Source organism: Lineus longissimus, chromosome 5, assembly GCF_910592395.1.
Source record: "Lineus longissimus chromosome 5, tnLinLong1.2, whole genome shotgun sequence".
NCBI lineage: Eukaryota > Metazoa > Nemertea > Pilidiophora > Heteronemertea > Lineidae > Lineus > Lineus longissimus.
The window spans coordinates 833949-849737 of NC_088312.1; the positions used below are offsets into that span (position 1 = coordinate 833949).

The 15789-nt window shown below is 44.0% G+C and overlaps 1 protein-coding gene and 1 long non-coding RNA gene across 2 annotated transcripts; one reads left to right on the plus strand and one right to left on the minus strand.

The window, feature by feature from the left end:
* Nucleotides 1–2573: 2573 nt before the first annotated feature.
* Nucleotides 2574–4499, minus strand: LOC135487423 (uncharacterized). The gene is made up of 3 exons (XR_010446846.1): nucleotides 4293–4499; nucleotides 3086–3221; nucleotides 2574–2866 (listed from the first exon to the last, which is right to left on the minus strand). It is a non-coding gene; the product is annotated as an uncharacterized LOC135487423 (long non-coding RNA).
* A 658-nt stretch (nucleotides 4500–5157) lies between these two features.
* On the plus strand, nucleotides 5158–13637 carry LOC135487397 (nucleolar protein 6-like). Its single transcript, XM_064771019.1, has 21 exons — nucleotides 5158–5289; nucleotides 5633–5890; nucleotides 6111–6221; nucleotides 6442–6624; nucleotides 6847–7015; nucleotides 7150–7290; nucleotides 7554–7717; nucleotides 7852–7972; nucleotides 8102–8265; nucleotides 8659–8774; nucleotides 9004–9304; nucleotides 9468–9616; nucleotides 9890–10121; nucleotides 10374–10473; nucleotides 10711–10865; nucleotides 11074–11237; nucleotides 11505–11657; nucleotides 11830–11927; nucleotides 12291–12505; nucleotides 12664–12960; nucleotides 13179–13637. Exons 1-21 carry the CDS (start codon nucleotides 5257–5259, stop codon nucleotides 13365–13367), a joined length of 3513 nt encoding a protein of 1170 aa, XP_064627089.1. The 5' UTR covers nucleotides 5158–5256; the 3' UTR covers nucleotides 13368–13637.
* Nucleotides 13638–15789: the final 2152 nt, after the last annotated feature.

A 15789-nucleotide genomic window follows, 5' to 3' on the forward strand; every position in this document is an offset into this window, starting at 1 on the left:
CCACTAACATTAGGTGGATGGTGCCCGGTCATGCATGATGACCTAATACTATACATATATACAATGCCTCCTGAACGCCTTAAAGGTGCCAATTTCGCTCTTTATGTCCCACCTCATAAATCAAAAGGACATAGTTTCAAGTTCCGAAATATTTGTCTACCTCGCATTTGGTGAGGAACTTTTATGATTGTTTCCCAGATATGAGTGACATATTTGGTTCTAAGTATTACAATGCAACTTTCCGGCAGTGATTCCGATGGCATGAAATGTTTAAGCGGGGAATTGCAACACACAGGTCGGCCGGAAGTCATTTGCTTTTGATCAAAAAGGTTCCTGTATTTCAAAATTCCAATTTGTGCTGTTGTTAAATGTACCGGAAACTAAGAGGAAAACATGATACTGTAAAGTAGGCTTTCTAATTTGTTTTCGTTCTTTAATGTAAGTGATGATTTGTTGTTAAACTTGTGTCATCATTGTCACGACGAATTCTTTTCAATCCAAGTGCCTTTTATGCGCAGCACTTTGTAGAATTGGAAATGACTTTGTGATAAGTCATATGTTGGACAAAATCATGCTAAAACTTGACACTCGAAATCTTTAACGAAGGTCGTTTAATATGTTGCTGGCGGATGAGTATCAAGATTGTTTCAGTTTCACATAGATATACTCGATATCGACCAAGTATCCGAAATGTTGCCATGGTTTGTTTTATATTGTTGGGCGGCAAGTGACACAGAACAGTAACATGACATTGTAATCACACGCGGAACATGGCAATGGACCCTTCTCAATAGAGCTCACTGAGCTCATCCGAAGCTGTTCAAATACTCATCAGTGGTACAATGATTGCAGCTTTTAGGAGTCGGTATCGGAGAAAAGATGGCTCAGGATGGTAACCTTCACGGAAGAGGTTTCAGAAAGTGCTTATCTCGAGCTACGTACGACCATCAAGAGCAGTTGCACGAACTTGCAGTGAAAGATTGCTGCTGCCACAGTCAGACATAACTGAGTACATGCAACGCCTTTTAATGACTGCCTATTACCACACTTACCAGGGAGACATTTCTACCTCTACACCGGCACTTCTGAGATGAAGTTAGCCTGACTCTAGAACACTTTTGATTGGCTCCTCTCGCAAGTAGCTCGGGCTGACAATGACAGTTCTAATAAAAGATACGGAACTCATTCATTTCTTTCTAAAAGTTCCACTCATTACCGAAGGCACTTACGTGCATCGCATATTGCATTTCATGACATTTCGAATCCTATGTTGCTTTCAATCGAAATCAAACCCCACATAAAAAAACAGGAGGTAAATTGAAATTTATGAAATGTTCTGCTGGGGGTGATTTGGCTAGGTGTCACTGGAGCCTCTCCTGTATGGGTGGGAGACGGGAGAACATGATATAGACTGGTGGATGATGGTTCTTGTCGGTATTCCTTTGAGGTTGAGCTGTCTGTGAGTAATAATGGCAGGGTTTCCTCTTCTCCTGGCCGGCCGGAGAGCGGCTATCACATCACCAAGTTTGTCCTGGTGCTCATGAGAAAGAAGCAGAAAGACCTGCCAAATGATATGAAGCGATTGCGGTGCCCGCCATGCGAATGGCCGGAGAAGAGAAGCTGCTGCACCACGCTCGGACAGAGGAGGACGCATTTCTGGAAGCAGGTGGGCCTTGTCTTGGAAGGAATTCCTGATTAGAAATGAACAGACCACACAGACGCACTGTATCAGAACAATCAGATATAACGGAGTATAAACTCTTTATGGTATCACGTAACCCAAAGTAACAATATGGGTGACATTACTTCATTGATTGGTTGCGACACTTCATCGGTCACCGGGGTCGGCGTCGCTCACCACTGTGTAACACGATTGTTGGTGCAGTGGCGGATTGTGAACATGTCCTATTGCCAAGTTTGACTGGTTGTGTCGACGTGGGAGATGTCCACCCTAAATTAGGTTATATATCGGCCGCTTATCATGTGTACTTACTATACCTTGTATGATAAGAAACATTGTCAATGGGCTCTTACCACAAGCAAAACAACGCTGTATCATTGGCCCCAGCGGTAGATAAGACAACTACTGGATATGCTTCAGTTCGAGCTGCTAAGTGCACGGCCTTGGGGTTGGTTGTGACAAATATTTTAACCCTCGTCTCAAGAATGCTGGTTGGGACACTGTCATGACCGTATCTAATGTCTCAACGCAGTAGACATAATGGTTGATATACACCTTTCCAGAAATGGGGCGCTGAGTGTCCGAAATAGTGAGGTTAAAAGGGGAAACTAGGCCTTATGGTGGAGGGACAAAGGAGATAGTCATGGTTGACCAACACACTTGAATGCCTTTAATGACGGACAAGGGGAAAAATTAGTTCCAATGCAAGCCACCAATTTCGGGAAGCATGTATAGGGTTGGCGGTGTCATGACATCCCAATCACCATAGCAGTGTGCATATGGTGCCAACACACTCGAGACTTCTCTACGTCGGCTGCCCACCAGCACAACGGACTATCAGAAGACAATAAAGCAAATAAGTGAAATTCAAATGAGTTCAAATTATTTTATTGACCAATAAACATAGCCTAGAGAATCACAGGTTGAGAAGAAATATGATCATTGACACACAATGTGATGTTATATTGAAACTTGGTGTCCTAGGCCGTCTCATTGCTGCGAACTGAACTACAGTCCGTCTGCTCCTGCTGTCCGATGGCCGACGTGGCAGACCAAGCCGAACCAATCTACATCAATTCTGATCAGACTAATATCATCTTGGTTTCTTTTGTCAGAAGGCAGACAACCATGGCCGAAATCATGCCGCAGCGTTTCTCTCCACCACTTGATTCACGAACTGTGTGACTGAAAGACAAGTGGTGAGTATTATTTCATCTGCTACTCGTAAAATCTAATCTTCATCTTAAGACAAAGAAAATACATTGATTCTATCACACACATACAAATACTTTGCGCGTGTTTCTGACAACTCTCTTCGTCACAACGTCACATCCAATAGACCGGTATGGAAGTACAATCTGTAGATTCTATTGTGAGCTTGTAATCTGCGATATTACCATACACCTCGTCAGTTACCGTGAAATGAGGTAAGACACTGTTTCAAGTGTGGCAATGGTTACTGTTACATCGGGATTATCATCAATGGGTATTAAATGTGTCCATGTCGGCAGTCCTCACCAGAGACAGGGTGTGACTTTCACTGAAAATACAAAATGCGACAGTTTTACCCACACAGTATAAACCGTTTCGATGCATAGCAACATATATGATATATCGGTTGTTTTCATGTCGCTTCTTTAATCGGAATCAGTTATGGCAAATTTGTCACCATCTAAATAAAGAAGGGGAAGGGCACCCACTGCCACACATATGGGACGTCTTGGAATATACACACGACATGGATTTTGTGAGCTGATACAAAGATCAGAACAACACACATTACATACATCTTATTGTACGAATGTACAAATGAACATCAATTAATTGCCACGTTTGTGGCTTGTAATCAGAGGAGGTACGTCCTGCTTTCATTGATAGCAGTATGATCATTGAAATACCACTGTTGTCAAAGTCTTAAGATCAGAGGAGGCAAAATGGTACTGTTTAGACAAGAAGTCTCTCCAACTGCCCCAAGAATATTGGATAGAACGGCACTGTACTGGGTCCCAATAATAAATATTGCCATAAAGACATATGATATTGTTTTGGGACTTATGTAAGATTAGTTTTCTCCGCCAAACCTGAGACTGAAGGATTGAAATCTTGCGTTTATAGGCTAACAAATGCAAACACTTCCAATGAACCCCCTACAAGAGACGAGTGGCCCTTCGTCTCCCCGACTTTGACACCCTGCTACGAACATATCAATAGATCAGCCAGCGGTCCTTGGTGTCGCCGCGTGGGTTACGTCCATTGAATGTGTTTGCCTTTGCAAAGGAACCAACTATCTGACATCCATAACAGCATATTCCCTTTTCTGCTTGTTATAGTCGGGTGCTACACCACAGTCGGGATAGCGGTGCCATCGAAAACAAGTCACTAATTAGCAAGATATTGCACTTTTTAGCTTTTTTAGTTTTGACCCCCATTTACTATAATATACCTTCGAACGTGCACCCACGAGCCATTGGTAATGGCCACTAGCAAATTTGAACTTTTTACCACTAAGTTTAGAACGACGGTGTAGATCCCATGGTATGCGACCAGCACATCATGCAAACAATGGCAGACATTCTATTTGCAACATTCAAAACGGTAGATCACTCATTACCTTTTTAAAATAAGAAAATGTCGAGAAAATTTGGAAAGGTTCCCGAAAACATCCGTGCCGTGTTGTGGCTGATGGCCGTTGCTTCAAACTGACCGCTCAATTGTGAATGTCTCGGCCAGTCAACGCTTATGGTTGTGGTCAGGTGACCTAAATATATGCTTGAATCACGCCATATGATCTTATGTCATAACCAACACTAATTGAAGACAATGGTGCGTGCTACGGACAAACACTGACACATACTATAGTACTACAATTACAAGTGATACATGTGCACTATGTATCAGCACATCCAGGCCGAATGAGTCTTTCGACCGTCTCACTGATAAGATGAAATAAGGGACGTAAATCAGATGGAAGCTAGCATGGGAACAGCAGGACAAATTCAAATGTCCTATGTACAGGCAACAAACGCATAGCTAACCAAACAACGGTGATAGCTCTTCGTCAATACTATCGCCTCAATTGCTGCGACGGCTCCTGACTGAGTTTACAGCACATTATTTTTCCCCATTCAAAAAGTTGTGTGAGTTCACTTGAGCTTGCACTTCACATATTACCTTTTCAGTTACGATTTTGATAGGCCTATACTCTTTGGTAACAACATTTGCACCGGCCTTCTGAACCAATAAGGGGGTGAATGATGGGATAAGGGGAGAGGGGCTGAGTTATCAGGTTTGGGGAAGGGAGAGGGCCACATTCATGCGTTAGGCCAGTAGCTACACCTGTTACTCGGACTCTGAGATGGCTGTCTAGTATCTGGTCTTTCCGGAGACATGAGTTCGGCGGAAGCGGCTACGGCTCATACGGAATCGGTCCTTGAGGTTTATCGAAAATATTTAGAAAACCCTACCCACGTGGTCCAATGTTTACATCACTGTTTTCATGGTTTTCTTCGATTTCTGCCTAAATCTCGACAGTGCATATCGTTCTTTCGTTAGAGCACGTATTCCTCATATTAGAAATGAAAAGGTCACGTCAATCGGCTATTCAGAATGTGAGTCATTTGGGTAGGATCGAGTACTGTAGGCCTATATCATATCCATCTCTCTCACTCGATCCTCTGTACATGTCTACGACATACAATACATGTCATACATGATGTAGGCTACTGCACATTACTTGGCCTGCTACATGCATCATGCACAAGTAGGGGGGCCTGCATGCATATCTTCTGACCATGGTACATGCTGTGAATGGATTTATGGAATGGTACAGGTGTGTTCTACAATATTGAGTCGGCAAGTGCTGCAGCGTCAGGCAATGCCGGGAACCTACCCAAATTAAATGCATCATCGCTACGTCATGTAACATCAAATCATTTTTGCACGAACTTGCAGGAAAATGATGATGAAGGCTCAGATTCAGTATCAGATAATGAGGAGTCCAGCTCAGGCAGCGAGTCGGATTCTCCAGATGAACAAAGCCTCGAGCCTCAGCCCTCGACTTCTAAGTGTAAGAGAGAGGATGTCCAAAGTCCACCCCTGAAGATGGCAAAGTTGACGAAAGGAGAGCTTTATAAACCACCGACAAATGAGGAGCTGAATGAACTAAAGGAGGCGGAGGATCTGTTCCAGTCTAGCTTGTTTCGGATGCAGGTATGCTGTTGTCTTGTCTGATTGATTGTCAAGGTTTAAACTGAGTGAAAGGTGATTGAAAAATCAAAATATATTCTGACTGCAAAAATCTTCAAGGCATTAGGTCAGGCTTTTGTACAATGTGCTTGGTGATTTTGCCCCTTGGCTCTTTGTTGGTGCAGGTCAGCTTTAAGACATTGTTCGTTTGGATTCAGTTGGTGGAAACACTTTCTTTTTTCAGATCTCAGAGTTGTTGAATGAGGTGAAGGTTAAGGAGAGCAAGGCAGTGACTGAGTTCCTCCATAAGTTGACAGATGTGTTGACTGGCATGGAGGCAGGCAAGATGTATGATGTAAGTATGGGGTCCCTGTCCTCCAAATCAGTGGCGCCAGCTTGATTCAGTGTTATAACAGGGCTTTACTCGGGCCTTTTTGTTGGATATGCACGCAACAAACCCTCACACTGAGTGAATGCTGAAGAAGAATGAGTATTTTACCTACAAATTGTATTTTCCCCCAAAAGATGCAAGATACTTTTTTAGGATCGACATCACTTAAACTCTTTTTTTTCAGCTAACAGACCAGAGATGGTGTCGGAAGATGAAGATAAAGGTGCCACTTCATCAAGAACCTTTTCGCGTGAAAGGGAAGTTCAGCTTTCATCCTCCCAGCAAGGTGACTGTATTGGGCAGCTTTGTGATGGGAACCTGTGTAGAACCTGATCCTCATATTGATGTGGCTGTGGAGATGCCTGTTGTGAGTATAGAGTGGTGCCTTCTCTCATGAACAGGCTCTGAATGAACTATGTTTTGGAACCATGTTTTTCATACAATATTTGTAGTGAATTTGAAAGCTCCCTGCATGATCTCTCATCTTAAATTCCTCACAATTGTGTTATACTTAGAGATTTTTTTACCTCAGAAATCGTGTTGTTGAAATTTGTCAATTTCTTATTTATTCTGTCTTCTCTTTTGGAAGGAATGTCTTCAAGCCAAGGACCACATGAATGAAAGGTACCTAAGAAAGCGAGCTCTCTACCTTTGTCACATCGCTGGGATACTCAAGGGTCATGACCTCGTGAAGGATGTCAAGTTTACCTATCACCATGGAAACCATATGAAGCCAATACTAGTCATAAAACCTGCAGGTAAGAATTTGAAAAGGCTAGAGGGGTAGAAATAGAAAATATTTTTGTCTAGATTTACCTAGCGCAGAATCTGTAAAACTGGTAGGCCTATTGGTTTAAACAGAAATATTAATGTTGTCGTGATGTCATTTCAGGGAAAGCAGGTAAACTAGTTACCATCAGGCTTCATACCAGCCCAGCTAAAGGTTTCTTCAAGATGAGCAAGTTCCTTATTAACAAGAATAATATCCGTCAAAGTTGGTATACAGGGGTCGAAACTGAGGAGAAGGAGGATGGTAAGAAGATGATTGATGTATTTTATAGTCATAGTCAGTGCCAATACTGTCTAAGCAAATTACATGTCAGATTCTGTTTCAAATCGTGCTTGATGAAGTTGTGCATGTGGTGGCATCGTGGTCCTTGCCAAAAGTTGTCCGTGGAGGAAATAAAGCCAAGCAACCTCTATGTTTTAACAAGTGATTTTGTTGTGGAGATTTCGTAGTGCAAATGATTTCTCAAGTGAACAGATTTAACCTTCAAATGTTTATTTGCATTTCAGCAGTGTCAGCAGTCCCCACCCCGCACTACAACACCACTATCCTGGCAGATATGACGATGGAAGATCATCAGAAAGCTATCATGGGCCAGCTACACGAGCGGGACGAGTTGAAGAAAGGTGCAGCTTTGCTGAAAGTATGGTTACATCAAAGAGAACTTGACATGGTATGTTCAAATCTCCAAACCTGCTCTATTCGATCTCAAATGAGATTGCCATTATACCGGTAGGCATATCGAAGGGATTGCAGCCTGCCTGGCTCTCTATTTCAGATGATAATCATTTCATGTTTCTCTTTCAGGGTCACGGCAGCTTCAGTGGGTTCATCATGACCATGCTGGTGGTATATCTCTTGTCCAAGCAACGACTCAATCGCATGATGAGCAGCTATCAGGTGTTGAGGAATACGCTTCTTGAACTTGGTAAGTATAATACCTCATCCATCGAAGCCAGTTGTTTCAGTGAGAAATAACTAGCTCTGCCAGCCCTGAACATTCAAAACCAGTTTCTCTTGTCATTATTTATAATTCTTGCTTTATTTGTATTTTCAGCTAAACTAAATTTAGACGTCGAAGGAATCAGTTTGTGCCACCCAACAAATGGTGCCACCCCTCCCTCTGTTGAAGAGTTCCATAAACATTTTGGAGTTGTCTTCGTTGACTCGACTGGATTCGTGAACCTATGTGCTAATGTTACCAAGAACACGTTTCAAAGGGTGAGTGAGCTACCTGCTCAGGACAGATGCCTTTCATGGCCTTCATTTGCTGCACTGCTCTGTGAGGCCTTCAACTTTGATGTGGCTCTTGTCTGGTATGCTGGGCACGTCACCGACACGAGAGCTAATAGCCAAGTTATATTTGAGTATGACAGGAATTACCATGATTGTTTACAGATTTCTTTCATTCACTTACTTGTCTGCAATTGCAAACGTGGGGTTGTGTTACAGGACACCTGTGGCACTCTAGGACAGAGTCACAGTGATATCTAGTAGTTCACACAACCTATCATTGCTATGCCATCAGTTTCAAGCAGGTTCATTATGGTATGGGGGCAAAACAGGTGAGAAATATATTTTCAGTCTTAAAAGACGCTTGATACTTCATTGCAGGTGAAGCAAGAGGCTAACATCTCTGTTGAGACTCTCGACAACCCGACCATAGATGGAATAGAGTGTCTCTTGCTGTCCAAGGTGCCTTTCTCAATGAAGTTTGACCACATCTTTCAGTAAGTGGAAATTCAGTTAAACTTGCCAAATCTAGATGATAGCCAAATTGATTTAAAAATTATACAGAATTGAAGGTTTTGGTGTGATCAGTAGGGCTGAATTGCTGCATGCCTCTGAGGCAAGAGCAAAGGACTTATGGGTACTGATACCTCCATCTCATTGTGCTTTTGGAGACAATTATTGAACTTGTGAATACCCAGAACCTGTTGTCACTTTTCACCTTTTCAGTTTAACACACATGGAGCACCTGCAGTCCGCAGTTGGCAAGCTAAAGCTTCAGAGAGAGCTGATGGACCATTCGGGTGACTACATCCACACGGTCTTGCCACATATACTCAGTCTTGTGATGCAAGCTCTTGGTAGCAGGGTCACTCTGTTAGCCCCCAAGTTAGAAGCACCAAAGGAATGGGCCGTGAATTCAGACCCACCACTCTGTAATCTCGTTGATAAAGTTACGTTTGGACTCCTGTTGGACACCGCTCATTCAACGAGTGTTTTGGAGAAAGGGCCCCCAGCTGATACGCATGAGGTAAGTGAGAGAGTTCTCCTCAATTTATAATCAGTATTGGCTTGGATGTCTGGTTTGACTATACAATGTGAGTTTTCATCGGTACTTTTTCAATGTGCACCATGGAGAGTTATCTCATGCTTATACTTTAATGTTGCTAATTCATGTTTTTCTCCTTCTCAAGGCGAAGGTTTTCCACCAGTTCTGGGGTGAGAAGTCTGAGTTGCGGCGCTTTCAAGATGGTAGTATCTGTGAGGCGGTCGTGTGGTCTTGTAAAACACTAGCTGAACAAAGACTTGTCTGTGCGAGAATCATCAAATACATCTTGGAAAAGTAAGGATTGAACATTCATCTACAATGTAGCTTCTTATTCTTGAAACTGGACTACTTTGCCGTTGCCTCATGTCTCGTGTGCCTGCCAGATTCCTTGGGACTTTCTGACTCTTTTTGAGTGCATCATCAACTTGTGGGGAAAAGAGGGCTACTCTGATATGGGATTCGGGCAACAGTGCTTTTGGAAACAATGGGGTTGGAGCTAGATTGGGAAAATGGACATTATAGATTCAGAAAATGATTAAAGGAAGTAATTCCTTCTTTTTATTCTAGGTCTGCTGACATCAGTACCAAGTCCATTCGTTACATTGGTGGCCAATTGGATTCGATTCTTCAACCTGCCCAACCCAAGAAGAAGTTTATCCACTACGGCACAGGAGAGGAGCAGAACATCGGCATCATGAAGATGTACAACAACCTGAGTAAACAGATCAGACAGTTGAAAGATTGGCCTCTGAGCGTTACCTCCATCTCAGGGATAGACCCAGTGTTCAGATTTGCCGAGGTGAGTTCACTTCTGTCATCTGAAGAAAGCACACTCAGCCAGACTTGATCTCAAGAATCTGCAGTGCACACATAACTTCTAATCTGGAACTATGTTGGTGTGATTTTCTTGCACAAAAGTCTTCTGTCGTCTGGAGGTGTGAAAGATATGTTCGCTGTGGGAAGGTTATGTGAACAAGAAAGAAAATCTAGTGTGTTGATATCATCAGCCTTGGCTTCTGGTGAAGTTCATTGTTTGGTCTTGTCATTCCAGGTTTTCCCTACTGTACCGCTAAAACAGTTAAAAAAGGAGGCAGATCTCACATTGGTCTGGCCTGATGGTACCATGAGGCCATGGTCTCAGTCGATGAGAGGTGAGTAGTGAGACAGTGGGCTGGTCTATTTGTCGAACTGGCCTTACTGCGCTCAGGTGAGTAAGTATTGACCGGCGCAGGTTGGAGTGCTCATCTGGCTGCAATATCGTAGGGCTTCTAAAAGGTTTGGTTAAAGGGTGAAGTGGGGATGATAAGCTCTACATTAGTTGATGTCACAGCACAGAATTAAGTGTTTCCCAGCACTATGATTTTGAAGTTTGCATGGTTTTATTTCAGTTGTTGTAATGCTGGAGGGTAGTGGGAAGTGGCCCGAGGACCGTGAAGCCATCAAGAGGGTCAAGGCCGCATTCCATATCAAACTGGCCGAGATGCTGGAGGAAAGTTATAAATTCAGATGCCGAGTTGCTGTGGACCATGTGCTTGTTCTCAAGGTGGGTCTAACGCCTGGGTTCTGTTGTAGGATCAGAGGCATTGTGGTTATACCCTGGGCTTATATTTACTATAGCATAGAGGTTTGAAGTTCCAACTGTCGGGAGTACCACCACCGTCTATTTCCTAGTTCTTATTGTCAACCAGAACATCTTGTCCCCAGACCCCTATGTACCATAAGCCCACAAGCCCTGTTCTCTCTTATTGCAGAGTGGGTTTGTGTTTGAGGTGCACCTGGCTTATTACCGAGAAGTTACCATTGCCAAGATGGTAAAGACACCGGAGGGGATGGTGAAGATGGTCGATACCAAGGAATCACTGGAGTTGGAGGAGGTCAACTTGACTTTACCACAACTGACAAGTGCTTTACACAGGTAAGACTGGGGTCAAAGCTAGTTGGTCTTTGATTTTGTGTGAAAGACTTTTGTGAGTTGGTTTGCCAATTTCTCCAGAGTGATCCACCCTGAAGGTCTGAAAGCTATCTTGGTACCTATAATCTTAAAGTAGTTGCCAAACGACTTGAGCCATTGTGATTGCACTAGCCACAATAACAAACCATCACCGAGTCCTGGCCAGAGGGTGCATCCTATAAAGACAAGTTGTGCCAAATATAACCAGACATTGTTAATCTTTATTTTCAGTGTCCAGCAAAAGCACAACACATTTAGTGGAGCGGTGCGTCTGGCAAAACGATGGATCGCTGCTCAGATGTTGTCAGGATTTCTCCGGGATGAGGCAGTCGAGTTGGTTGTTGCAAGTCTTTACATCAAGCCAGCTCCATTCACTGTGCCAAGGTATGTTTACCCATGGTTCTGCTGTCTGGATGAAATTGTTTGTGTAAATCATGTACTGTTAGTCGGGTTTGGGACCTTTTTATTTTTGCTACATGTTATTCTTGGTGCACATATGGTTCTCAGTTGTCAAGAGAACACATCATCAAAATTGCATCGATTCTCTTTCTTTCAGCTGCCCTCAGACTGGATTCTTACGCTTTCTGAATCTGCTGACTCGTCAAGATTGGAGACTGTCACCGGTCATTGTCAACTTGAACGAAGACCTAAAGTGTAAGTTTGTGGAAACATTTCTGTATCGTTCGTTCAGCCATCAATCCATAAGTGTAAGAGGGCAAAGTTAAGGTTTGGTTGCTTTACCTGCGTTGCAGAATAAGAATCGGTCAGTCGACATTTAATGCAAGGTGGCCAAAACGATGTCATGTCAACACAATGGGTGATATGAATAAAGACAAGCAAATGCTTTTACTACAATTTTGTACAGAAAGGCCTAGTGTAAATGTACATGGAGTTTTAGATAAAAGCATTTGCTAGTCTTTATTCATATCACCCAATGTCTATCACGTCATGTCACGTATCTGTGTGTTTGGGGACAAGGGCTGTGTGTAACAAATTGTCTCATCATTTATATTTCAGCTGAAGACTACAGAGAAATTCAAACGAACTTCACAAAGCATCGGTCGTCACTGCCGTTGATGTTCATCGCCACACCCTATGACAAGTTGAAGTCAATTTGGACACTGCACAAACCCACTGCCCCTATTCTGCAGCGCTTGGTCCTGCTGGCACAAGAATCACTGAACGTACTCCAGTCGCAGTTCATGCTGAACACAGACGATATGGATCGTAAGGTATGGACTTTGTGTCTCTGAACAGCCATGTCCAGTGAATTGAAGGAGTTACATAACTCTTTAAAGAATGATAGTTTTTATAAACTCGTCTCCATTGCTAAGCATTACTTAAAGTTTTTAGTTTCTCTTAACTTAATGCAAGTCTGTTTGGCTTCCAGCTGATCTTCCGCCCTCCGTTAGACATTTACAACGTGTTGATCCATCTTAAACCTGCTGTCCTGACACGACGCAGCCAGTGTGTCGACCCAGATCCAGACATTCAGTATCCACAGTTCGTCACTGAAGTGGACGAATCACTCCCAATGCCTGCGGTGAACTTTGATCCTGTGGCTTGCTATCTCCGAGAACTACGTGCAGCGTTCGATGCAATCGCGTTGTTTTTCCATGACGAGTTTGGAGGGGATGTGGTCGGTGTGTTATGGAAGCCAGGTGCCTTGGATGTCAAACCATTTAAGGTGGGTTGAATTTAGTGCTGAGCCTCAAATTGGATGCCACCTATGTAAACATCGCCCACAGTGTAAAGTCACCTGACATAGAGGACAAATCAGCCAGCCGAGGGACTTGTTATTCCAGCGGCAGACGCGCTGCATTACCGAATAGTGTAATATGGCCATGTTTGCATCCTCTTTATGTTAAACATCTTAATCATCATCATCTTCTGTATTTTTTTCAGATCAAGAATCTGAACTATCACACACCAGTCGCAGGCAAAGATGGAAAGGAAGATCAAATCGTGGCAAATATAGAAGCAATATTAGAAGACTTCAAAATAATTGGTGAAGGACTTGTCAAAAGTGTTCAGAGAAGAACTGGCAATGGAGAGTGGGAGAACGTTGGTGAGAATAACATTGAGGACTCGTGAGATAGTTTTGAATGACCACATGAAATCATGTCAGTTAAGCTGCACTGGATGCAGTCAGTTTCTAGGTACTGAATGACATAGTCATAATGCCTACCAGCATACATGTCGTTATGTCTGAATGTAAACATCCAGTGAAGGAATTCTTGTGATGTTTTTGAGCAGACGATGTAACTATTCCTTTCAACTGTGTAATTGTCTGAAATATTTACCTCAGTATGTATTCATAACCTTGAGATTCTTTAAATGCAGTGCTGATGATAAGAATAAAGTTACTGTACAAATATTTTTTCGGTGTCTTTTTTTGTGGGTTTTGATTAGCGAAATAATCCACCATGGAAAACAGCCAGGTCAGATGCAGTCTGGTTGTGACTGTATCATCTCTCTCACCATGGAGCATCTATGTCCGATGCAGTCTGGTTGTGACTGTATCATCTCTCTCACCATGGAGCATCTATGTCCGATGCAGTCTGGTTGTGACTGTATCATCTCTCTCACCATGGAGCATCTATGTCCGATGCAGTCTGGTTGTGACTGTATCATCTCTCTCACCATGGAGCATCTATGTCCGATGCAGTCTGGTTGTGACTGTCTCATCTCTCTCACCACGGAGCATCTATGTCCGATGCAGTCTGGTTGTGACTGTCTCATCTCTCACACTGTGTTCATTGCAAGACGGTGTAGTTGTCTGGTCCAATTCAGCCCAGTTGTGACTATCATCTCTCTCAACAACACTGTCGAGCAGCCAAGGTCCAAATCAGTCTGCATGTGATTGTCTAATCTCTCACTGTCGAGCAGCCAGGTCCGATTCAGTCCAGTTGGGTTGCCTGGAGATCCCAAGTCAGCATCGGTCTGGTTGTGTCTGTCTCATCACTCTCACCACGGAACAGCTAGGTCAGATGCAGTCTGACTGCTTCACCTCTCGCACTGTGTTCATGGAAAGACAGTGGAGCTGTCAGGTCCAATTTGGTCTGGTTGTGACTGTCTCATCTCTCTCAGCAACACTGTGGAACAGCCAAGGTCCCTGCCTGCGACTGTTTAATCTCTCACCTTGTTGACGAGGTGGAGCAGCCAGGTCCGATTCGGTCTCATTGTGATCGTCTCATTCTTCACCGTGATGATAATATGCTCAAGCTCCCAAGTCAACATCAGTCTGGTTGTGACCGTCTGATCTCTCGCACTGTGCCTCATGGCAAGACGGATGAGCTGTCAGGCCCATTTTGGTCTGGTTGTGACAGTATCCGTACAGCCACAACAGATTTGGCCAGGTTGTGCTGTGACTGTCTCATCTCTCTCATCATGTTGTCAACACGGTGGAGCAGCCAGGACTGATTCGGCCTGGCTGTCACTGTCTCATCTCTCTCACCATGTTGACAACTTGGCAGAGCAGCCAAGACTGATTTGGCCTGGCTGTGACCATCTCATCTCTCTCACCATGTTGGCAACACGTTGGAGCAGCCAGGACTGATTCGGCCTGGCTGTGACTGCCTCATCTCTTTCAGCATGTTGACAACTTGGCAGAGCAGCCAGGACTGATTCGGCCTGGCTGTCACTGTCTCATCTCTCTCACCATGTTGACAACTTGGCAGAGCAGCCAAGACTGATTCGGCCTGGCTGTGACCGTTTCATCTCTCTCACCTTGTCAACACGGTGAAGCAGCCAGGATTGATTCGGCCTGGCTGTGACTACCTCATCTCTCTCATCATGTTGTCAGCACGTAGATTTAGGAGCGATTGGAAATGTGGGACTGGGAGAGGAAGCAGAGACCAAGCATGAAGCATCCTGTCGTTATCAGCATCCTGTCGTTATGGCGATGGCGTAGTTCTTTCATGAAGTCATTTAAAGTTCTGAACTACGCCATCGCCATCTTCAGGGCAAGGTAGGAACTGAAAATACCGTAAAAAGACCGTTTGGTCTTTTCAGTTCCTACCTTGCCCTAAAGATGGCGATGGCGTGGTTCAGAACTTCAAATGACTTCATGAAAGAACTACGCCATCGCCATAACGATGGCGCAGCCAGGACTGATTCGGGCTGGCTGTGACTGCCTCATCTCTCTCGCCATGTAGACAACTTGGCAGAGCGGCCAAAACTAATGTGGTCTGACTGTGACTGTCTCATCTCTCTCACCATGTTGGCAACACGGTGGAGCAGCCAGGACTGATTCGGCCTGGCTGTGACTGCCTAATCTCTCTCGCCATATTGACAACTTGACAGAGCAGCCAAAACTGATGTGGTCTGACTGTGACTGTCTCATCTCTCTCACCATGTTGGCAACACGGTGGAGCAGCCAGGACTGATTCGGCCTGGCTGTGACTGCCTAATCTCTCTCGCCATATTGACAACTTGACAGAGCAGCCAAAACTGATGTAGTCTGACTGTGACTGTCTCATCTCTCTCACCATGTTGGCAACACGGTGGAGCAGCC

Bases quoted from the DNA above. Each gene is read 5' to 3' on its own strand.
- LOC135487397 (XM_064771019.1), top strand. From the start codon at position 5,257: ATGAAAAGGTCACGTCAATCGGCTATTCAGAAT. The intron at 5,290-5,632 runs GTGAGTCATTTG...ACGAACTTGCAG, and splicing joins GTCAATCGGCTATTCAGAAT to GAAAATGATGATGAAGGCTC. The intron at 10,474-10,710 runs GTGAGTAGTGAG...GTTTTATTTCAG, and splicing joins ATGGTCTCAGTCGATGAGAG to TTGTTGTAATGCTGGAGGGT.